The 22,453-nt window shown below is 41.9% G+C and overlaps 5 protein-coding genes across 11 annotated transcripts in view; 4 read left to right on the plus strand and 1 right to left on the minus strand.

The window, feature by feature from the left end:
- Window positions 1-13: 13 nt before the first annotated feature.
- On the minus strand, window positions 14-1,864 carry LOC135166524 (ceramide-1-phosphate transfer protein). Its single transcript, XM_064128829.1, has 4 exons — window positions 1,707-1,864; window positions 1,341-1,549; window positions 1,109-1,284; window positions 14-529 (listed from the first exon to the last, which is right to left on the minus strand). Exons 1-4 carry the CDS (start codon window positions 1,832-1,834, stop codon window positions 407-409), a joined length of 636 nt encoding a protein of 211 aa, XP_063984899.1. The 5' UTR covers window positions 1,835-1,864; the 3' UTR covers window positions 14-406.
- Window positions 1,454-4,003, plus strand: LOC135166523 (venom acid phosphatase Acph-1-like). Of its 2 annotated transcripts, none has more exons than XM_064128828.1 (8): window positions 1,454-1,593; window positions 2,111-2,228; window positions 2,327-2,478; window positions 2,560-2,670; window positions 2,790-3,055; window positions 3,115-3,398; window positions 3,469-3,677; window positions 3,831-4,003. In XM_064128828.1, the coding sequence occupies exons 3-8, from the start codon at window positions 2,446-2,448 to the stop codon at window positions 3,948-3,950; spliced, it is 1,023 nt and encodes a 340-aa protein (XP_063984898.1). In that variant the 5' UTR covers window positions 1,454-1,593; window positions 2,111-2,228; window positions 2,327-2,445; the 3' UTR covers window positions 3,951-4,003. The 2 variants fall into 2 exon arrangements, with proteins under 2 accessions (XP_063984898.1, XP_063984897.1); XM_064128827.1 differs by having other exon boundaries at window positions 1,456-1,593; window positions 2,017-2,228.
- A 31-nt stretch (window positions 4,004-4,034) lies between these two features.
- On the plus strand, window positions 4,035-6,621 carry LOC135166521 (venom acid phosphatase Acph-1-like). The gene is made up of 6 exons (XM_064128824.1): window positions 4,035-4,262; window positions 5,000-5,110; window positions 5,276-5,541; window positions 5,610-5,893; window positions 6,133-6,332; window positions 6,416-6,621. The coding sequence occupies exons 1-6, from the start codon at window positions 4,086-4,088 to the stop codon at window positions 6,569-6,571; spliced, it is 1,194 nt and encodes a 397-aa protein (XP_063984894.1). The 5' UTR covers window positions 4,035-4,085; the 3' UTR covers window positions 6,572-6,621.
- Window positions 6,622-6,879: 258 nt separating this feature from the next.
- Window positions 6,880-12,882, plus strand: LOC135166507 (uncharacterized). Of its 2 annotated transcripts, none has more exons than XM_064128773.1 (2): window positions 6,880-7,136; window positions 7,381-12,882. In XM_064128773.1, the coding sequence occupies exon 2, from the start codon at window positions 7,453-7,455 to the stop codon at window positions 12,619-12,621; it is 5,169 nt and encodes a 1,722-aa protein (XP_063984843.1). In that variant the 5' UTR covers window positions 6,880-7,136; window positions 7,381-7,452; the 3' UTR covers window positions 12,622-12,882. The 2 variants fall into 2 exon arrangements, with proteins under 2 accessions (XP_063984843.1, XP_063984844.1); XM_064128774.1 differs by having other exon boundaries at window positions 6,880-7,109.
- LOC135166517 (protein lozenge-like) overlaps window positions 7,549-22,453 on the plus strand; it is a 30,888-nt gene continuing 15,983 nt past the window's right edge. For 3 of the 5 annotated variants that reach the window (XM_064128806.1, XM_064128807.1, XM_064128810.1), the window contains exons 1-2: window positions 15,070-17,831; window positions 17,978-18,208. In XM_064128806.1, coding sequence (XP_063984876.1) covers window positions 17,549-17,831; window positions 17,978-18,208 — 514 coding nt within the window. In that variant the 5' untranslated portion in view covers window positions 15,070-17,548. Of the gene's footprint in view, window positions 7,619-15,069; window positions 17,832-17,977; window positions 18,209-22,453 lie in introns of those variants that run through there. The other 2 variants (XM_064128809.1, XM_064128808.1) reach the window with 2 other exon arrangements.

Genomic DNA, 22,453 nt, shown 5'->3' on the forward strand with positions numbered 1-22,453 from the left:
TAAAAAACACCCATTATATCCTGATAATTTTTATTTGTCGAAGCAACAGCTTGTCTTATCCAATAATCATTAAAAAACTTGCATAAAAGTGCAGGAAATATTTTGCGATTGAATACTACATGGAAAAGAGTATGGAGCACGTATCATTACTTAAAATTCATTGATTGTTATAAGAATTTTCCAATATCTGGAATGTTATTTAAATTCTTCTAAAAATAAATGCAAAAGCTTGGTAAAGCTGCCAGGGGTGAGACAAAATGGACTGGTTGAACTTTCCCATGGCTCATGAAGCTGAAAATTGTTGGATTGTCATCCTCGCCGACCACTGCCAACGATTATAAGTACCGAACTGCCAGGTTTTTGCATTGATATGAATTTAAAAAGTATTTGACTAATCACATTGGCTTCAAGGTAGCTCATGAAGCTCGTGGAAATCGTAGAGGCTGTGTGTACGGTTGAATATGTCGGCAGTCACTTCCAACATTTTTGGCAGAACATCAATATTACGTTGAACATTGTCTCCACATACCTGTGAAATAGAATTATTTTCGATTGTCAGCACAGATGGCTATTAGTGCTTCATTTCGGAAACTCGGTATCTGGACAGTTGTTTTTTAAATAATAGTTTTTTTATTTTTATCTCAGTTTAATGATTTCATTCTATACAAAAATTTTGTGAAAATATAGGTGTCATTAAATCAGAATGTACTCGATAACGAATTACATGGGTAATGAGTTCTTGAGACCGATGTTTTCTTGATTTTTATCAAAAACCATGGCACACTTACCTCAATACATTTTATAGAAAAAAATTGTAATATTATAATTTATTAAGGTATTCAAATTCAATTCAATGCGCATAACGCCAATCACGGAATATCATTACTATTATTGAAAAAAAATCTGTGATACCGAGCACCTAATTTTCCCATAATTATATTACAAAATATTTTTCCGCAAAAATTAGGAATGGTTCGTAACCTTGAAAATTTCAAGACTATACAACGATTGCTGTAGAAATGGATTTCGTACTAATGCCTTTAGTTATCTTATCTTACATTCCACACACATACCAGTTAATATTTCGCAGTATTGTACTGATTTTTACCTTCTTGAGCAGTGTTTCTCTGGTGGGCATGGTATACATAGCAACAACAGCAGTTTTTCTTATGACCCATGGATGATGTTTAGCTAGGGTTTTGTTATAAGCATCCTGACAACAGCTTGATGTCTTATCAGCATCAGAAAGATTCCCCAATTGTCTCAAAAATTCTCTAATAAAATCTGAAATTCAGGAGTTGTTTTTATCGCCTCAAGACGATCCATTGTTGTAAACATACCAAGTCCCCGATGAAGTCTCAACAGCGTTCTAGCGCCATTGGAATAATCTCCCTTATCTAATAATTTATTTTCCTTCTCATGCTCGATCATTGACTTCACTGTTTGATATTTCTCCTCCTCTTTGTTCAACAATTCATTTAAAACATCAATTTTCTGCTTCAGATCGGCGGAGACAAAGCTGAAGACACTTCCCATGAGTTGAAAGAACCTGAAACAAAGACAATTGATTTGCAACAATTGCTCTCTGCCCAGGTAACGATTTTTGCACTTGTCTGTTATTCATCACGTGATTCATTTGAAAATGTGACGGCATAATTAGCCTCTGGCACAATATTTATGTTAATTTAAAATGGTTGGGGACTCACTTGTATAGTTCATTGTAGGCATCGAGATAAGCTCGCATGTTGACATCATCGTCTTCGATAAGGGCGCGATCAAAATGATCGTGAACTAATCTCAGATCAAAAAATGTCACATCCATTCCCTCCGCCATGTTCGAACATACTGATCATGCTCATTATTCTGGTGTATTGAGGACAGCCATAACCTCTGTACACGTACACACGCTAGTTGCTTTTTGTCCAATGATAAGGTCATCGTGATATCCTACTCAAGAACAGCTGTTGATAAAGACAAATGTCATTTATCAGTGACCCTGTGTCTTGGGAATTCAAGTTTTTTCCAGAAAAAAAGTTCACTGCCAATTCATTTCACATGATATATCGCAATACTTGGTAATTCTAATTTTTGCCAAATTGTGGGAAAAAAGGGAAATCACAGTTGTGATTGTCAAGACCAAATGGTAATAAACCGACTGGCGTCTTTGGTCGAACGAGAGAGATATCTGGCGGTGAGTCGAAGAACAGCGTTACTCTGACGCTTCCTAGGTAGGTACTCTTCTATTTCTCGTGCCATTATCATTAATAGTTTGAAATAGTGAAAACAGTTACTGGTTAATATCTCTCCAAAATCGTTCTAAACGTAGGAGAAACATTTTTAATAAAAAATTACTACACGGAGCAGCTAAGTGGGGGCCCAAACGAGCCTCACGACAAATCGCCAAAAATTGGAGAACCATCCAGAAGAAAAATTCCCCTCAACCCAATGGCTCAATTAAATCTTAAGCTCGTGAACGTGGCAAGTGTCATTAATTGCTCATCAACATCGCTGATAAACTTATCGTGTATTATAACAATCGGCTAAATATTCCTATTACAGATTTTTCGCCATGGAGATCGAATTCCCGAGAGCGATTCTTACGAATCATTTCCAACGAGTCCATATGCAGAAGCGGATTTCTATCCGTATCGATATGGGCAATTGACCAATGTAATGTACTTACTTCATGTATCAATCATTAATACATTTGTAATGCCCTAAAGTTTGGGACGAATCAATGCCTGACTGGAAATACCCTGTCTTTTAACAAATATCTCATTCTCTTCAAGAAAGGAAAACAACGTGCGTATGACCTTGGCAAATATATCCGGGGAAGATATAGCGAATTCTTGGGGGACACGTACAATCCAAATATTTTAACCGCACGCAGTAGTGATTTGGACAGAACCAAGGCATCCCTCCAGGCGGTAATAATTGGTATGTACCCTCCTCCACCCGAAGCAAAGTGGAGTCCAGAATTGAATTTAAATAATATTGAGATCAATTACGTGCCATGGAACAAAGACAGTCTCCTGCTCCCCGTCGTCAGTCCAAAGTGAGTGGAAAATTCTCCCGTCATCGCCTGTTCCAATGTCTGAATATTTTTTTTCATAGATTCATATCAGCGGTACACGAAGTCGAGAGTCTTCCTGAAGTACAGGAAGAAGTGGGGAAATTCCGTGGCTTCCTGGAGGATCTCTCCAAATGGACTGGCAGCAAGATAACGACTATGAAGCAATGCGGCAGCGTTTATCAGGGCTTATCAGGGCTGCAGTCCTTCGGCCTCCCTCTTCCTGCATGGACAACTGGAATCTTTCCCAAGGGGATGCTTTTCGATGCCGCTTGTCTGCATTATCGAATTCAAAGTTACAATAACATATTGAAAGCTCTGAATGGAGGTAATTAACACTTCGCATAATTTCCCAGATGTTGTAAGATTGATATTAAATTTGCACGAATTCACCTCAGGAGCGATTCTGAAGTACTTCACGAAGAGTATGTTGGATGCAGTTCCAAGTGAGGGACCTCCAGAGCGCAAGATTGTGTTACTGAGTGGTCATGACACGAATATTGCTGGTCTGTTGGCAACTCTCGGAACTCCCGCAGATCCTGTGCCTGATTATTGCAGTGCAATCTTCGTCGAGTTGTGGGCGAAGAACGAAGCACACTTCGTCAAGGTAAGTGTTAAACCCTCGATTAGTTCGTCAGATCCTGACGAATCCACTGACCGCTATTTGGTGAATTGTGCCCTGTTGAGTGCACGGGCTGATTCTCCGATCGACTGATCGGACATAATACTGTGTAATAAAAATGTTATTCAATTATTGCAGATCCATTACTACCCAGGAAGCTCAGATAAACGAGTACCCCTGAAGTTACCCGGTTGCGATGAACTGTGTAGTCTGGATGATTTTATAAAACTATTCAGCGATGCTCTACCCGCAGAGTAAGACCTGATATGAAACTCGCTCTTATGAATAAAGAAATCTTTGATCATTGTAAATGGCGTTGATGGAGGACTTTATTATTCCCGTTATCAAGTGCAGCGTTATAAATTAACCAGCGCCGGTGATTTCGGTACAGTCATGCCTGAGGCCCCAAAGATTTTCCGACAATCTCTTGTGGTTTTGGATAAATATATTCAGTGTATCGTTTGGACAGTCTGTGGTATCATAATGTCAGTTATCATTTGTTATTCCATGGCTTTTCTTGTGTTGTCATTTGAGGAAGCAGATGGATTAGAGTACAAACTCGTCAGCGTGGTGAGTCATATAAATTAAATAAGGCATGGGATTTATTTCGATCTGGAATTTAATTTGGGTCGGATTTTTTTTCGAGGGAAGAATTTTTGGACCTCTGGGAGTTGTATTTTTTCAAATAATAATGTTCAATGAAAAATAATGATTTCGAAATTCGAACTGAGAATTATGAATGCAACTCGGGTAAATACTCGGGTGATTATCATTTGGGTCATTATTTTAAACAATCATAAATAAATGCATAAGGGATGGCCAATAACACAAGAGCGCCCCCTGGTGGGGCGAGTGTCAGTTATGAGGGTGTCCTTGGCCGCGCGGTGAAGTTGAAGGGGTTTCATTCCATCATTTTTTTGCAACATTAATATGTAATGAATATTCTTCAGTGATCCAGTTTTATAGGTTTAAATTATAGATAACATGAAGATAATGTAACGAGAAAAATTACCGATAGATAAAATTGATTCATGTGGTTTGTGATTCATGAGATCATACATTGACGTGAGTGAATGAAAAATCAATGGTCTAGGTCAATGCGATCGAGGTATAGTACCACGGGAGTGTTGAGAATTATTATTGAAATTGGTTTTAAAAAAAAATTGGATCAAGTAAATTTTGTACCCTTGAATTTAACGATAATTTTCTAAAATTCTGACTCGTTTTTATTTTTTCCTGAAGAAATTAAATAACGTTTAAAAATCGTTTAAAAATTAAAATTAACTGGACTGACACCATAATTCCAGATTTTTCGCCATGGAGATCGAACTCCAGGCACTCATACTTGTGAATCTTTTCCGACGAGTCCATATTCAGAATCAACATTCTATCCTCACGGTTATGGACAACTAACCAATGTAAGTATCGCAATTGATCGGAAAATAATTCAGATTCAAGATAAAAATCGATGAAATTAGCAAAAAAGGATAAACATCAGATTTTTGCTCTCTAAAAATAATCCCATTTGTCATTCGTCGATGGACGATGAAGGGATAAATTAAATTTTTCTACTTTCCATTCAGACCGGAAAACAACGGGCTTATGACCTTGGCTTGCGCATCCGTGCCAGATATGATGATTTTTTGGGAGATGTATATCATCCTCACGCGATAATGGCCCGGAGTTCTTATTTTGACAGAGCCAAAATGTCTCTGCAATTAGTAATGGCAGCTATGTTTCCACCTGCAAGTATTCAAATGTGGAATGCAACATTTAATTGGCAGCCAGTGGTCATGCATCAACCAGCAGGGAAAAAAGATAATCTGATTTCCATAATCAAGTGCCAAAAGTGAGGCCCAAAATTTCCATTCAGGTACTTTGCTGACTGACGCTAAATTTATTCTTAATTTTCGGCAGCTTTTACGCTGAGCTCCAGAATGTAATGAAGCTTCCTAAATTTCAAGAGGAATTCCAAAGATTAGAAGATCTCCCGAAGGATCTTTCTGAGTGGACAGGGACACCGATAAAAAATTCAATTGACTTATGTTATCTTTATCACGGCTTAACAGCCCTGCAGTCTATGGGCCTTAAGCTACCGGAATGGACTGCTGGTATTTTTCCAGATGGAATAATAACGGATGCTGCGACTACACTGTATCGAATTCTCGGCTACACGGAAAAAATTAGACGTCTGGTTGGAGGTATAAATAACAATTATTATATACTATTAAAAAACATACACAATCATATTTTTTATATATTATACCCAAGATGACGTTCTCTTCTCGAATAAAAAATTCATAAGTGAGAAGATAATTCAGGATTTCAATGTCACAAGAATTACTGGAATCTGATGTCTAAATTTTTATTATAAAAAAATAACTACACTATTTGCAAGAGTATGTTCACATTTGTTCATTCAATAGTTATTGATTTTCAGGAAGGGTTTTAAAGCACTTTATAGACACCATGCGGAGTGTTATAAAAGGTGAGTCAAAAAAAAAAATGATATTACTGAGTGGTCATGAGCTGAATGTCTCCTCTTTCCTGTCAATCTTCGGTTATCTACCCCATATACCGCAGTATTCGAGTGCAGTTTTCGTGGAGTTACTGGCGAAGGGTGATAACTATTACATCAGCGTGAGTGCTAGTTCTTTATTAATGAGTATAAGCGATATCATCTTCGATGATACGAGTATTGATCTAGAATTTTACTATTGTAGATTCATTATTTTCTGGGGATTCCGCCACAGACAGAAACAATAAAAATACCCGGGTGTGGAACAGTATGTCCATTCAATAAGTTCATCGACTTATTCAGTGGCAACATGGCCACAGAGGAGGACATGATGTGTGAAGACATCGTGTCTAAGAACTAATGTATTAATAACTGATTGAAATTATGATTAAAAGACATTTTTCATTTGTATTTTTGGTTCTATGCTTTCTTGTGTGAAATGTACCTCTGAGATGCCTCTCGCTCGATTAAAAAATCCATTTAATCGTAACAATTATTTTCAGCTCCAATAACTTATAGTCACTTAACTCGCACTAATTGAAATAATAAATAAAAAAATTGAGAGGGAAATACGTCACGACCAGATAACTGACTCTACTGTATCGACTGCCTCTCACGGTACGTAAAAACGACTGTTGCGCCGTCAGACAGAGATCAAAATGTCTCTCACTCTACCTCATCGGCTCTTGCCCCATGTGTTTTTGACGACACTGAACATCTTTTCCTAGTGGTGTACTAGTTGCAGAGTTTGGCGCCGAAGCCGGTAGACAAAGACGTGCATTCCACAATTTTGTTACGTTTGTTTATCCACCATCTTTCTCTAAATTAATTGTGCACTGAGTGGAGTGACGCCAGTGGCCATTTTCGTTATGCTGCCAGCTATCAACAATTCAACCGAGGTCTGCGTGCTATACATTCCCGTTACGGTACCGATTGTTTATTATTCGTAATCACAAAACGACAGATCGATAACAAAGCAACACAATCGTCCCATCGTATTCCTCTCCATCCCCTGGGGGAGTTTTCCTTCATTGTTAACGCGTCCATATATTCGCCGATATTTCTACAAATACTTACGAAGAGCTTTGAGGTTATGTTGCTTTATTATTGTTGACACCGACGCTTGTCAGACGCTTTATCATGGCGACTGATATCTGGCATATTTTTCAGAGAGTATATGCAATGTGAGGGGCCAGGGAGTCGTAGCATATCGTCGGAGAGTATCGAGGATATTGTCAGAAAATGCGTGCCCGTAAAACACCGAAAAAAAACCCGAAGGGTGCGATACAACGTACGAGGGAATTCCGATCGAGACAAAGAACTGTGAGAGCAGGAACACCGGGGGTACCTCCAATACCGACAGTTGACTCACAACCGGACGATAATACTCGACCACGACCGTCGACAAGTAAGAAAAAACCGATGAAAAATCATGTACCCAGGCCAGCGTTACCATACACCAATTTTCGATTCAATGAATGTGCTCACCGGTATTTCAAGAATAAATTTTACAATAATCCCTTCGGTTCAGTGTGCGAAATATGCGATCGTCTTTGGTTTCAAAGTGAATTGAGGACACTTACCCCTCAACAACAGAAAATCATAGCTAAGAAATTTAACGATGAGGATATCAGTAAATTAGCTGCATGCAGAGGATGTATTCAGTCGCTGGCGCGCAATAACATTCCCACATTCGCGAAATTCAATGGTTTCAACTATCCGCCAATTCCTGCTCATCTGCCTCCATTGAATTCAGTCTCCGCGAGACTCATCTCCCCGAAACTTCCTTTTTTGCAAGTTAGACGAGTGCTGACTGTCGAAGGTCATGATAAACTTCTCACACAAGTTATTAATGTCCCCACAACTGACGATACCGTGGTACATCAGTTGCCCCGAAATATGTTTCACGATTGTTGCATCAACGTTCAACTCGACGAGAAGAGAATCTACGACTCAGTTGAGTTGATGGACTTTGTGAAGAAATCTGACATTCAAGTTTGGCTAGAGTACTTGATAACAACTCCGCTTTACACCCTCTACAATATAACCATCGACGAGCCCTTCTTCGACGACAAAAATTTCGGGAAAACTCCGAAAACTTCTGTGACTGAGGAAATACCAATTGCCAAGAGTTCCATCTCACAACAGCAAACACTACTGTGGAGTGTTGATAGGGATCTTCATGAGGCACCGAGCGATGGGAATACACCCCACAATACTTTTCTTGATGACCACGCTGAGGAGCTCTCTTTTCCGGAGATTTACTGCGGACAAATTCGAACCTTCCACGACGGCTTTCGGGCCACACCATTCAGCATTGTCAGTAGCGAGCTGAGACGAGCTGATCGTCGTGGAGTTACCCCACAGCACCTCCTCTACATGGCCATGAAAATAATGAAGATGAGAGTCTCCGATGCCATCAGTGCCACCAGCAAGATCATCGGCACGGATTGGGCCACCGTAAAACAGCAAATGCTGTCGGAGGAGTACATCAACCAGAGTCTGGACAGCAATCTGGCTTTTCTGAGGTGCATTCCAAATTCTACCTGGTACTGGGTGGAGCGCAAACGCGATCTCTTGACCATGTTGAGACAGTTGGGCAAGCCCACTCTGTACCTGACCCTGAGCGCCAATGAAACTGGCTGGATTCCCTTGCTGCAGATTCTGTATAAACTGAAGTATGGTAAACAAATTTCCGAGAATCAAGCTTCACAGATGAGCCTAGTTGAGAGAAGTACTCTGGTGAATGAGGACGCTGTGACATGCGCCATCTACTTCAGCAAAATGCTGAATGTACTGATGACAATCCTCCAGTCTAAAAAGGGAAATCCCTTTCAAGACTTCTATGTCACTCATTACTTTCAACACATCGACTTCCAACCCAACGGAAGTCCTCAGGCGCGTATTCTCCTGTGGGTGAGTAATGGCCCCAAGGATTCACTCGGTACCGACATGGCAACTGCTCTCGAATTGATAGAAAAGGTCATCTCAGTTTCGGCGAGAGAGAGCTCGGGTTTTATTGATCACCAAATTCATCGGCACAGCTTTCAGTGTTATGACAAGGGTGAAATTGTTGAGGGGTGTAAATTTGGGGCTCCCTTCCTGCCAAGTCGAATCACGACGATCATCACACCTCTGCCAAAAACGGATATTCAATACACCATAAATCTTGAGCATTACAAAATTATCAAAAAGAACCTGGAGAATAATGATTACGCGGACTTTGAGTCATTTTATGATGACAATGGTATAACATCTGATAATCATTACCTTGAAATCATTCGGGCGGGAATCGATCGGCCAAAGGTTATCCTCAAGCGTCAGCCTTTCGAAAAATGGCATGAGAACTTCAATCCCTTCATCCTGAATATTCTCAACGCTAACATGAACATAGAACTCATTCCTGACGACTATTCCTGCGCTGATTATGTTATGGATTTGATCAACAAAGCTGACAGAGGCATCAGCGATTTAAGAAGAAGAATTCTCGCGATCATGAACATGAATCCACAGTTCAATATCTCAGATATTGCCAGAGAACTCAGTGCAGAGGTCCTCAACAGCGTCGAAATAACGACTCAAGAAGCTGCCTGGTATCTCCTCCGCGAGCCAACCTGGAAAAATTCTTCCACCGTGATTTATATTCCAACAGTGCGACCAGGTGAACGTCCAAAGTTCCGGAAGAATCATTATCAGTTGGTGGCCCTCGACGTGGAAGAAGAATCACCACAAGTCTGGAAAGAGAGCTGGTTCGATAAGTACGAGAATAGGCCAGCGGAACTCGAAGGTGTGACTCTTGCGCAGTTCGTCGCCAACTACACTCGAAACTTGAACACCTCGGCGTACGTCAAACGAAAGGATCGCTGTCTCATTCGGTATCGCAACTACGACAGGATCACAGAGCCCAGTGACTACATGCGGGAGATGGTAACGTTGCACGTGCCCTTCCGCAATGAAGAACTCGAAATCATCGCAGATGACAACTATCTGCGGCTGTTCAAAATGCACGAGTTATCGATCCTCGCGCGACGTCAAGGGTTCGAGTATGATGTGAATACCCAGGGAACTCTGGACAAGTACACGCGATTGTTCCAGGAAGAGACTCTCCATTTTGTTAAGGTTGAGGGGGCGCGATTGGCTCCGATGGAGCCAGAATCAGATCCTTTCGCGGGAGTTAGTGAGCCGGAGCTTCCAGATGATTGGGACTCCAACAGTGATTCAAGCACCGTCACATCGGAGTCGCCGATTCCAATAAAGAGGGAGACGGAGCCAGAAATTGCTGGTGCTAATTCCATTCTGTGCAATCTTCTGACCAAAAATGGGTCGCCCTTCAACGTGTTCCTGAGTGGCCCAGTAGCGTGCCCAAAGACATTCATTATCCGGATTATGACTGAAGTGTATAATCGGTACAAAATGGCTGGTGACATTTGCAATGTCTTTACTAATTATTCATCGAGTAACATTACTACCAGCGCTGTCGATAATCCGATGATCTACACAACTCTGAGGAGTTCACTACCGAACATACTTGCTCTGTCAGTCGAGAGAGCTGAACAATTCCGCATTCTTTTAGAGTCCATTCAGATATTGATAATCGAAAATGTGAACACCATTAGCGCCGAAATCGTCGCGCAAATTGACATGAAGCTGAAGCAGATAACGGGGATTTACGATGTGAACTTTGGTGGAATAAGCATCATCCTGGTTGGTGAGCTCAAGAAGTCTCTTTCGCCCCCAGTTGTACCTATCCCAAATTTATTGAATACTCTGAAGTATCTGGAGTTGAACAAAGTAATGCAGCAGTCGAACGAACTGTTCAAGATAATTGTGGGTAAAATCGCGAAAGGTGTGGGATTGGAAGAGTCAGAGATACGACTAATAGAGTCGCGATTTTTTACTGAAGAAGAGGCTCATCGTCTCTGTCCGCACGGCATTCGTGTCTTCGAATCTCACAGCTCCGTCAATGACTACAATCACGAGACACTCGATTCAGCTGACAATAAAATCGTTTCCGTGGCGAATGACGTCTACGTCGGCTGTCCCGATGGTGAAGAAGAGATTTATATCCATAAATTCCTGGAAATGTCGATTGTCCAGACTCGCGGATTACCGTACGAGATTGTATTCGTTATGCAAAAGCTGTACATGGTGACGGCCAACTACGATCTGAAAGTTGGTCTAGTGGCTGGTGTCCTTGTGAAATTAATGAACATCGAGCGTGATGTTTCTGGGGAAGTGACGAAAGTCTGGGTGAAGTTGATGACACGCACGAATACCGGCAGGAAGAGAAAACGAGTCTTGACTGAACCAGCCAAGGCCCCTGGTGATACTATGGTCTGTATGATACGACAGAAGTGGTGCGTTCCATTGAACGAAGCGAAAACGATAACCGCGACGCGCGATCACTTTCCATTACTGCCTGCGTGTGCTGTGACAATGGATCTCACTGCTGGAAAGACTTTTGACGAATTGGTGTACGAACACCGGGGAGGACACTCGCAGGTGCTGATGCACATGGCACTGTCTGCAGTGACGAGGATCACTGGCCTCTACATTACGACCCGGGACCACGATCCGGTGTTTCATCACAGAAGAAAGACACCACCTTCCGTGGATCCACTGGCTGGTGCTACTCCAAGTGAAGACTTCGATCAGCCGGATGATAAGTCCATGATGATGGACAAGGTCTTACTAGACTTCATCATCGGAAGGAAGACACTGTCTGTTCTGTCTTACGATCATCAGACTCGAAGTATTGGTTCAGCTGATCTCAATACCATAATCAGACAGACCCTCAGCATTCTTTTTCTCCTTGAGACCCAGCCCGATGATGAAGACAATTGCAAAATGCCTGACTTCAACTGTGAGGTGAGGTTCAAGTGCTCGAAGAGGAAGACCAATTCAATTTCCATTCATAAAGATAATTATGACAGAACGAACATTGTCACTGGTCATATGAATGCAAGTTTTCGTCAGAGTATTTGTTTGATTGCTAATGCGGGAAGTGTTGGAGAGATCTGCGGGGCTAGATGTCTTCTGGAGAATGATAAGACTGTGCTTACTGTTATGCTATATGTGTCACAAGGGCAAACTGTTGATCAATTGATTAAATTCATTCACGAGGCCCTGCTTGCATACACTGTGCAGGGTGCAGCACTGCTGAAGCGGGATTTGGGCGAGGTACCAATGATATTCGGGGGACATTTCAATATGAACCTTGCAGGACCCGACGCGCAACCTTTGATTAATTTTTTGGATGAAAAGTTTAGTCTGAAAATTAATAAGGATCAGGCAGTCGCACCGACGAATACGGGAGCTACGATTAGTGCGTTGTTTTGCAGACATTTGGAGAAATTGGAGTCGACGAACTATGTATTATATTCGAGTTTTGACAAGCCAATTGCTCCGTAGAGGGGACGCATTCGCTATTGTCTTTCAATAGTCATTCATGTTGATCGAGGGCGATATATATTGGGGACATATTTCAGCGGAAAAACTCATGTGTAAATATAGATTTGATTTTTTCGAAAGAAATATTGAAATATGGAAATACATATTTTTATTCAATAGGTGAATGGTGGTTCTGGCGTAATAGTCATTCAATTAAATAGTAATGCTGTAAAAAAATGTAAAGTAAAGAAAATCAATTAGACAACTAATTAAAAAAATTAATTACTTCATTGACTGTTAACTACTTTTCGGGAGGTATTCTTGAGCTCGTTAGAAGTGAGGTAAAAGTTTTTTCCATAGACATATCCACACTGACATTTCTTCAAATATTTTTTTTTAACGTTTCTAAGAATTAAAAATACAAAATCCTCTGAAATTCCACAAAAACTCAGCAAAGGGCGCAGGGTATGATAAACATCATATTATGTGATAGCGTCATGTAGATATTACTGCAGTATTGCTAGGGGGTATTTTTTATTCTGTCTTATTCGCTTGATAACCAATGGAATTAATGATAAGGAATGTTGCAAAGCCGAAAAATCCTGTCGTGACAGGGGTATATACTTTTGAACTCGATAGTAAATACTCTTCATTAAATCAACTTTGTGGAGCTCATTCTACCAAAGTATCAGTCCCCAATCCACAAAATAGTACCAAAGAGCCAGTTCATTAATATAATACACCGGAGTTTTGCCTCTGCATTGTAATCCTTTTGATGTCCTACAAAGGCTCAACAGACCAGAGCTTACGTTACCGGACGGCGTAAGTACATCATCAGCGCGAACTACGAAATTCCAGTGGTAACCACCCTAAAGAATTTATCCATCCAAAGATCAATGAAATGATAATGAAAGATATTTTCAATTTTCAGTTATTTTTTAACGAATTTTTTTTTTCGTCGGCATCATTTTGACATTGATTTTTTTAGTATTCTTTTAGCCCCTCGGTCTGTTTTTTTGCCATCTAAATTTGCCGTCTATTTATCGCGTGTAACTTCACTGAAACCTCTAAAGAGAACAGCAGAGAGATTATTAACTGCACGCGGGAGCACACCCGAAAGCATAACATGGGACAGGAATTAACGGTTTTGGTATATAATGCCAAATATCAACGGAAATGCTCAACTCCCGTGTACACGGATTATTTGTACCGGACGATGTCACGAAAATACCCCGTCTTTTCAACTGATTATGAATATTATTTTTCCTCTGCGGTATTCAGTTATTCTAGTCTGTTTGATATCACTGAAATCTGAGGTTTAATTTTGGACACGAAATGGGAAATCGGTGGTTATCGTGTTTGGGGGTAATCTTGCGTTGTGAATTTATCAGCTGTTGAAGCGGAAGGAAATTTCCCGAAATGATTCTTAAGGTAGTTAGTCGGACAGAATATTGTGATCACCGAAAAATATTTCGGCAATTTTTGAATGTGGGTATTGTGGTGGGAGATAGAACAAAGATTTCCGTCCAAATTTCAGCTTTCGCTGTGTCAAAAGTGACATAAAAAACAGTCAGCCCTAAAAAAGTCTTTCATATCAGACAAAAACCGCAAAGTAAGCGTTCACACGAGTGCTGGCAGACCACTGAAAAAATCCTACGTACCATCGTAACTCCCCGCTTCCCGGATCAATAGGGTGTGCCTTCGTCGAGGAGAAATCTCCCTTCTTACGTATTTTGATGACGTGGATTTTGGCAAAAATATTGAGCTGGACTGAATGACTCAGGATGCTCTTAATCAGGCTAGGCCTGACTAAGGCCCACAAGCCGATAAAATTTCCGGACTTTTATTGCGCTCCCAGGGACTTAAGTATTTTTTGACCCGTGTGATACAATTAGAGATAAAATCGAGCGATTGCGATAGTTCCAGTCGACACAAAAAAATCGAACCGCAGCTTCGATTGTCGTCACTTGTTGGCCAGCGGTAGATCTAAGGGCAGATCTGAGCTCCAAAAGAGGTCATTCAATCACTCCCCTAGCTCTGATTTAGGACAGGATTTTAATTACGAGGGGTGACCCACGTCGGCACTCGGTAATCTGAGATCCTTTATTTATGCTTCATTAGCCAGAGCCCTGGGATGAATGAGGGAGAACCTCTTGACCCTTGTCATAGGTAGAAAAAAGCCGAAGGACAATTTCTGGTCAATATCCTGATAATTTTTATCGAATATTTCTCACCGTGACGGAGGGTATTTCGCCTGGTGACTTGATTGGTACATAAAATAAGAAATAAATTAGTTTTTGACAGCCAATAAAAATAATTTGCAATGAAAAGTCCCTGCGATTCATTGAGGTTTGTGCAAAAATAATTGTGGTAATGATGGTCAAGTTAATATGGTGGGCGGTAGAAACGCACTAGTACATTTGTAAACCCCAGAAGGGGTTAATGACGCTCTTCCCGGTTCATGCCCAGGAAACGAGTGCGTAAAACCACATCAGCATTCTCGATTGCACTTTGGCAGACCACAATAGAGCGACCATGGGTGCGATGGCATGAGGTGAATTCTGGATTTTCGATGCTTGAACTTCAAACTGACGTTTACTCAAGTCATTTCCCCACGAGAAAAAATTTCTGTTCTCACCCAAGGAAGTGAGCTCTGAGGGCCTTCTCCAGTGAAAGGTATGGCAAAGTACGAAGAGAAATATCGGAGGAAAATTCTTGTCCCAGAACAGAAGAAAAGAAGCTGAAGAGAAGCAAAGTGGTGGTCAGGAAAAATTTCCAGCAATTTTAGTGGCTTCAGTATGAATTTGTTCTCAACATTCTGGAAAATTTTTCCAGCACATTTTTTGTAAAATATATTTTTTTATTGATGTCGTTTGTTTGATCAGGATTCACCTACTCGTCTGGTTACCCTGAGGACGTGCAGTGATGTTCCGAGACTACTCTGGGGGCAGATCTGTTGGAGAGTTGGTGGTGACATATTCATGGAAGATCCTGAGAGGAGAAAAAGTGGAAAATTTCCTGGCTGGGGGTGGGGCTCGGTGGAGCTGGCAGGCGTCGATCTGGGGCCCCACCCCCTGGTGACTATGGCTCCGCCTCCAGACAGTCTCGTGACGTCACACGGACACTTGTTACGCCTTGTTGTTTGGATAGCATTTGAAGATAACAGTTGTTGAGAGAAATATTTCATCTTGAGGAATCACTGGAGCTGCTTTTTATCCAGGGGTTGAGGCAGCCCTTGATATGTCAGGTTAGAAAGGTCCTCTGCTGGGGTGCATCCAGCACCAAAAATATTCTAATAATTTTGTTGTCTTTTTTTGAAGTCAGAACATGCCCTCCAGAGTTAGTTCTAATATTTAATTACTCGTGGATGATTAACTTATCATTAACGGTTTGATGCTTATTTCTGATAATCAGGATTGAGTAGTAATTATAATCGCGCTATCATAATAAATTCGCTGCAGCCTGTCATATCGGAGTTCTCGAAAAATATGTGCTCATTCATCGTGGGAAAGTACCGATAACACCCAGAGTGTTGAGAATTTGGCACCATTTCCTGGAGTCAGCATAATTTTTGAAATATCTCAGTGAGAAAAACTCATTATTAATTTCAATGGGGATGTTAAAAAAAATTTCAAACCGTTGCATTCCTTATGTTGTTACCCCGAGGGTTATTACCGTACGGAAAACCCTCTTTGATAAAAATTAGACCTCGAGAGGGCGAAACGCGGTATGAAAATCCCTTTTATCTAAAAAATTTGTTTCTCAAGGCCACCTTTACCGATAAAACTCGACCTAAAAATCATCGAACGTCATTTCATCCCCTATTTCGCCCTTTGGACGTCTCAATTTTATTGAACATTGCTGTCCGTGTGGGTAGATTACACGAATTCAATTAAACCCTTCCAATTATTCCTTAAACGCAAAAACCAAGTTCGAATTCCCGAAATGACCCACCAATGAAGTGCCAATCAATTAATCAGTACGACCATGGGAGAGTAGCAGTGGTCCGAAGGGGTTTATCGATAACGACATGACAAGGGGTTGGAAACACTGAGGGGCTCGTCCTGACTAAAGAATTCTTGAAAATTCCGTCTCCGATGGGCTTTGAATTGAATCCCCAGCTTTGAAAAGTGGCGCGAGATCAGAAAATTCCGTCAGCCGAGGGTGGTGGTATTGAAGTTGTGGTAGGGAGGCGTACAAGCTGTGTGCGTTTTCGCGGTAAGTGGGTGGTGGGAGGGGAAGCTGACAACGAGCACTCGATGCCCTCCGATACTGTTGGAAACGGCGTGCGAGTGAGGGAGATGGATCGAGCGAGGTCGGAGTGTTGCCAGGAACGGGTGGAGAGGGGGCGAGTTTGGGCCGTCCCGAGGATCCTCTCATCGTCGCTCCAGCTGTATTCCCCACGAAACACGCGGACTACGGGCCAAACTACCGCGGCATTACGTCGCGCGCCGCCGAACGCGACTGACTGCTGGTGAACGTATCGGACAGTTTTTTTTTTCCTCGCGACGCTGCGATGTATCGCGATAGCGTGACGTTTGTCATCAATTGAAGTTAATTGACTTTACCGGGTGTTTAACGATGGACGAGGCTATTGATAATTACGCGGAAGACTTTTTGCATTCGACAAAATGAGATGAAGAAAAAAAATGTGAGGGAAAACATAGTGTGAGCTGCGCCGAAACAGATTGGATTTTAGTGATAAGTGATCAGTGTTGATGTGCAATGAAACGATTGATTTTTCATCGGGTCTCGTGATAGTAAAAATTGTTGAGAATTTTAGGAAAATCGTTCGCCTGAGTACTGACTTCTCGAGGGGTATTGTTGGTGGAAAAACGAGGTGATTGAATTAATGAGAGTTTAGTTGATTAATGTTGAACAAGTGCAACGTGAGATATAAATCGTGAGTTACTCGGGGGAGACTTCGGGGCGTAAACACGCCGATGGGATGCATCTACCGGTGGACTCGGTTGGCTGCGGGGAGAATTACGATTCCGTCGGTTCACACGAAGGCGCCGGTCTCGTAGGCTCCTCCCTGACACCACTCCGAGGGGTTGACACGAGGTATCACTGCGAGGAGGACGACGGGGGTGGTGGTGGTGCTGCCGGGCCTGGTGCGAGGGGCACCGGTGGAGAAATGAGTGAGGGTGCCGCCGTCGGGGAATTGTGGTGGACTGAGAGACTCGTTGGCGAGGCCCAGGCCGAACATCCTGGAGAACTTGTGAGAACAGGTAACGTGGTTTTTATGGCGAAACATTTCTCTTAATTTTATTGCTTACGAGTCATTGGAGGTGAGTCACTGGAGATGACTTTCATCAGCAGTACATTGTTATGAAGATTTTTCATTTTACCCCATGAAACCAATTCATTCTTCCAGGTTCACCCTATTTTTTATGCAGTCAACTCCCGACGCACTGGCGATCCAACAAGACCCTTCCAGTAGCCTTCAAAGTAGTTGCCCTCGGTGACATAGGCGATGGCACCCTAGTCACTGTGCGCGCTGGTAACGACGAAAACTGTTGCGCTGAATTACGAAATTCCACAGCACTGATGAAAAATCAAGTTGCCAAGTTCAATGATTTGAGGTTCGTCGGACGCAGTGGAAGAGGTAAGTAAAAAATACTCATCAACTGTCCCCTCCCGATCGAAGAAATATTAATTGAAATGTCATCTCCCTAAATGATGATGATGATGATGAAAATTTCACTGTTGTACAGAAAAATCAATCGTTTCGCGGTGGCGTATGAATATTCAGAGAAAATGATGAAACATCTGGCAATGGCATTCTGGTATATTAGCCAAAATGCCCATCCCCTTGTACTCCTCAGTTGACCCTCCTAGAATCACGGTTATTGTAATCATCATCACCATCATCATCGGGTCGGCGCCCAACCTCCGGTAAACTCATCCCCCTGGAGCCCCCCCCTCCCCCTCCCCTCATCTCCCTCACCGGGAGTTCACCCCCAACCACTCTATGCGTTTTCTATCTGGCTTTCCCCTCACTACTGATACTCACCCACTCCACCCGAGCTAGCACTCACTCCCCCTCCAACCACCCCAGAGTCATTACTCGATGTCCGCCACCGACCCCCGAATGGGCACGTGAAACAACAAGCCGTTAATCAGAAATCATCGCGGCTGGAGGACCCCCTAGTGAGACTAGAAGTCTCTCAAAATCATGTTCCACAGTTTATTTGAACAATTTGACATCCCTCAGATGTATGTACAAATGATACACGTCATTGATCATTCAAACGCCGACGAATGATCCGAAGAATTGAAAAATATTATCCGGGGAATCCCAGGGGGCTTGTCCACAATTCGATATGGTTAGTTATCAATCTTGAAAACAAGCTGTCCGGTGTTGGTATCCAGTGATGAAGGGCTGAAGTGAGATGAATAGAAAAGGGATGATTGTTGTGCGAGGGGAATAGAGAGAGTCAATCTGTGCGCTTCTGTTCTGGAATAGAGAAGCGATGCGTTATAGATCGACTGGTGGTGCGTTTCAAAACGATGCGAGAGTGACTCGCGAATGGCATCATCTATCTTTCAGGTGGTTTTGTCATTTTGACCCCTTTCCATTGTACATATGTGATGTTGAGGGCTATTCAGGGATGTTGCATTGTTTTTTTTCAAGTGGCCAATGGTCTTTTATTGATGGTTAAGCATACTCGTATTTTTTTCCAGCACATAGACTCGTCTCATGATGATGACCCAACTTTGGGAGCTATGATGGCAGGTGAAAGTGGTCTTCTTCATGTCCATCAGGTCTAGGCTTGATTCCATGTCAAGTACAGATAAATATCAGTCCTCAGCACAGTCTCGTTGACAGTTTCAGTTGCTTCGACAGGGTGATTGGTTTGGAATGACCAAATCACTGGCGTGTCAGTTGTCAGAAGTATTCGAAATTGATCACGTGATCGATAATTCGTTGAAAAATTGATTCTTCTAGTTTCTCGTAGGAGAATATGGGGAAATTAAATTTACGTAAAATCTTTGACCATTTCCGCCCCTATAACGACCCCACAACATTTTTTTACCCCGTGAAAATCCCTTCTCCATAATCGGTAATCCTCAATTTCGACGATTGACTGAATCGCCTGCGGATAAACGACGTAATACTACTGCGAAACCAGTTGGACGATATAGTGAGCTATTTCAATTCGCGTTTACCCCAGTTCGCGGTGTATGTTTCGACAGTTTATTAATTTGATTGGTCCTGTGTCATCCTGGGACAATCGTGATGCACAACATATTCTACGAGTGGCAAATCCAAAATCCGTTCGCTGATCCCATCAAAGCTAAAAGGTGCATCATCGATTGTGTTGGTATTAGTGAAAGATACATACGACTATTATTGTCCCTCTCTCCTCCTCTCATTCTTTCGCCATAAATTGCAATAAAATTTACGATACATTAGAAAAATTGAGACGTGAGCGTAGATTACCATCTACAAGTGGAAAATATTTGTCACGAAATTGTTGCCTCTAAATTTACCCCACACATTGTACAACCCCCATAATTCCTCTAATATTAACCATACAATTATCAATACCGGGGATATTCTGGGGAAATTACCATCCAACAGTAATTATTTGACAATTTCACAGACACATCCTGAACTGTGCAAGTGGTCTATTCCAACATTTGCTCTGTTACAATATTCTGTACCTGGACTACTGTCCATTTCACCCTCACGCTTATTTCCATCCGCCTTCAGAGCAGATTGCATAATCATTAGGTAGCTTGCAGTGATTATGGAGGATTGAAGGGTCGCGTACAGACAATTCTACATACCTTCCATCATTTCGAATCGATTACGAATATTTTTTCGACCGCGATAACTCGCGTAAAAAAAATCTCGCGAATTTCTTTAAAAAACCGAAAAATCATCCAATAAACTCCGGACTTCGAAGAACTCTTTCGTGCCCCAAAAGACAAATATTTCTAAAAAAATTTTGAATAATAATTATACCTCTAGAGGATGAGGTGTGGAACGAAATCACAATCAACCCCATTTAAGGGAATGTTTTGTTGAGAAAATTAAACTTGGGAGGCTCATATTTTTGATAAAACTAATCTTCACCCCCTGTGGGTAAAATTTTGATTTAAAATTACGATCCTAAAATCTACAATGGACTATTCATCCGCTCATTGTACATCCACCAACCAATTGCATTCACCCTCCCCCCCCCCCTCAGCATCCCAATTTGACGTCATCAGTAGTCCCTCAACAAGGATAAATGATGCAATATGGGAAAGCGCGATGAAGCAATCCAATGCTCACCCTCTCCAGAACTTCGTAGACACGAACAGGATAGGGATGGTTGAACAGACCGGAATGTTATAGGTGCTACATACGCGTGGCCCGGTTTTATCTGTCCAGCTACTGTCCACCTCCCGTTCATTCTCATCCCTCACCTCATACCTTCCACCCACCCATCCCCATCTCTTTCCCCTCAACCCTCTCACCTCATCGTCACTTCTCTTTCCACCCTATTCTCTTCCTCACTCACTCCATTTACGTCGAGAACGTATACCTGCATCAACACAGCACAGGATGATAGTGTGCACGAGCCACGGGTTTGGTTCCCTGTCTCTGCAGATGACCGTTCCCATCATCGAGTATTAACCGCAGGTCCCGGGCACGGGGATAGCCGGAACGGCGAGGCATTATTAGCCCCCAAATGTGATGGACCCCAACGACTAGATCTCTCGCTCTCTGTTTCTACTCCTCTACGTCACTCGTAGCAATACGAATTCTATTTTTTCGTCTCTTGTTTTTCTTTTTTTTTTCTCTAACCTCTTTTGATCGCCCCCTTTGCCGCCATTTGAGGTTAGAACGTTCGTCACTAAATACTGGGGAATCATTGGAATAATGGATCGTTGCGTTGCGGCTGGGGAAATTAATATTTTTTTTTTGCTCATTTTTTTTCTAATTAAATAATTTGTTTACTCATGGCGAAACGACTTTGGTGAGTGATTGTATTGGGATAGAATATCTGATGTGCAACAAACACACAGGATATTTGGCGTGCAGTCATTTGCAGTTGTCCCTAGGGTAAGGAAGGAGTGGAAGGGTGACAGGGGGTGTTTGATGCCAGTTATCATGTTGACAGACACAGCGGGGAGAGTTTCGCGGATGTAACCAACACGGGATTTTGGCTGTAGGGAGGAGGGGAGTGGGGAGGGGAGACAATTATAAATCGTTGACATTTACGCCCTGGTCACCCGATAACGAAATACAGTGGAGTTATTTTTACGGAAAGTTTGGAAATTCGGTGAGGGTATTCAGCTGTCTTTGGATTATCAATTTGTGGTACCGAAAAAAATTAGAACTCGAAAAATTTTGAAAATTTTTCCGAACAATTTGTTTAGTGTCTGTCAATTTTTATGGAAACAAAACCCGTGATATTTCCTTCTGTACATTGTTGTCTCGTGTCGTCTGACGATGTCATAACTTCCAATATTGAGAATGAAAATTGATTAGTCATTTTCATTTTACTCGCAGTCCATGAAATCTGTTAAACAAAATATGATTTACAATGCAAGACAGCAGGTTTCATAAAAATATATTACAGTGTATTACAACTTGAGTGAACCTAGAGCACATTACGAGGCCGTTAAGACAAGCTGATGCCCTTCTCTCACAAAGGACTGTTTGTAGCCACCTCTACGAGAAATAAAAACTCTGGGGGAGCGGGGCGAATTACCAAATGCATATTAGCCAAGCGACGGGCGCTCTTTAAGAGTGCGTAGTCAATCTTTCCGTCGGACATTTATGAAGAGGGAATTAATATCCCGGACCTTCAACCTCCGAGACCTTCTCCAGTGATATATGCATTGGGTTACA

Source organism: Diachasmimorpha longicaudata, chromosome 10 (genome assembly GCF_034640455.1).
Source record: "Diachasmimorpha longicaudata isolate KC_UGA_2023 chromosome 10, iyDiaLong2, whole genome shotgun sequence".
Lineage (NCBI taxonomy): Eukaryota > Metazoa > Arthropoda > Insecta > Hymenoptera > Braconidae > Diachasmimorpha > Diachasmimorpha longicaudata.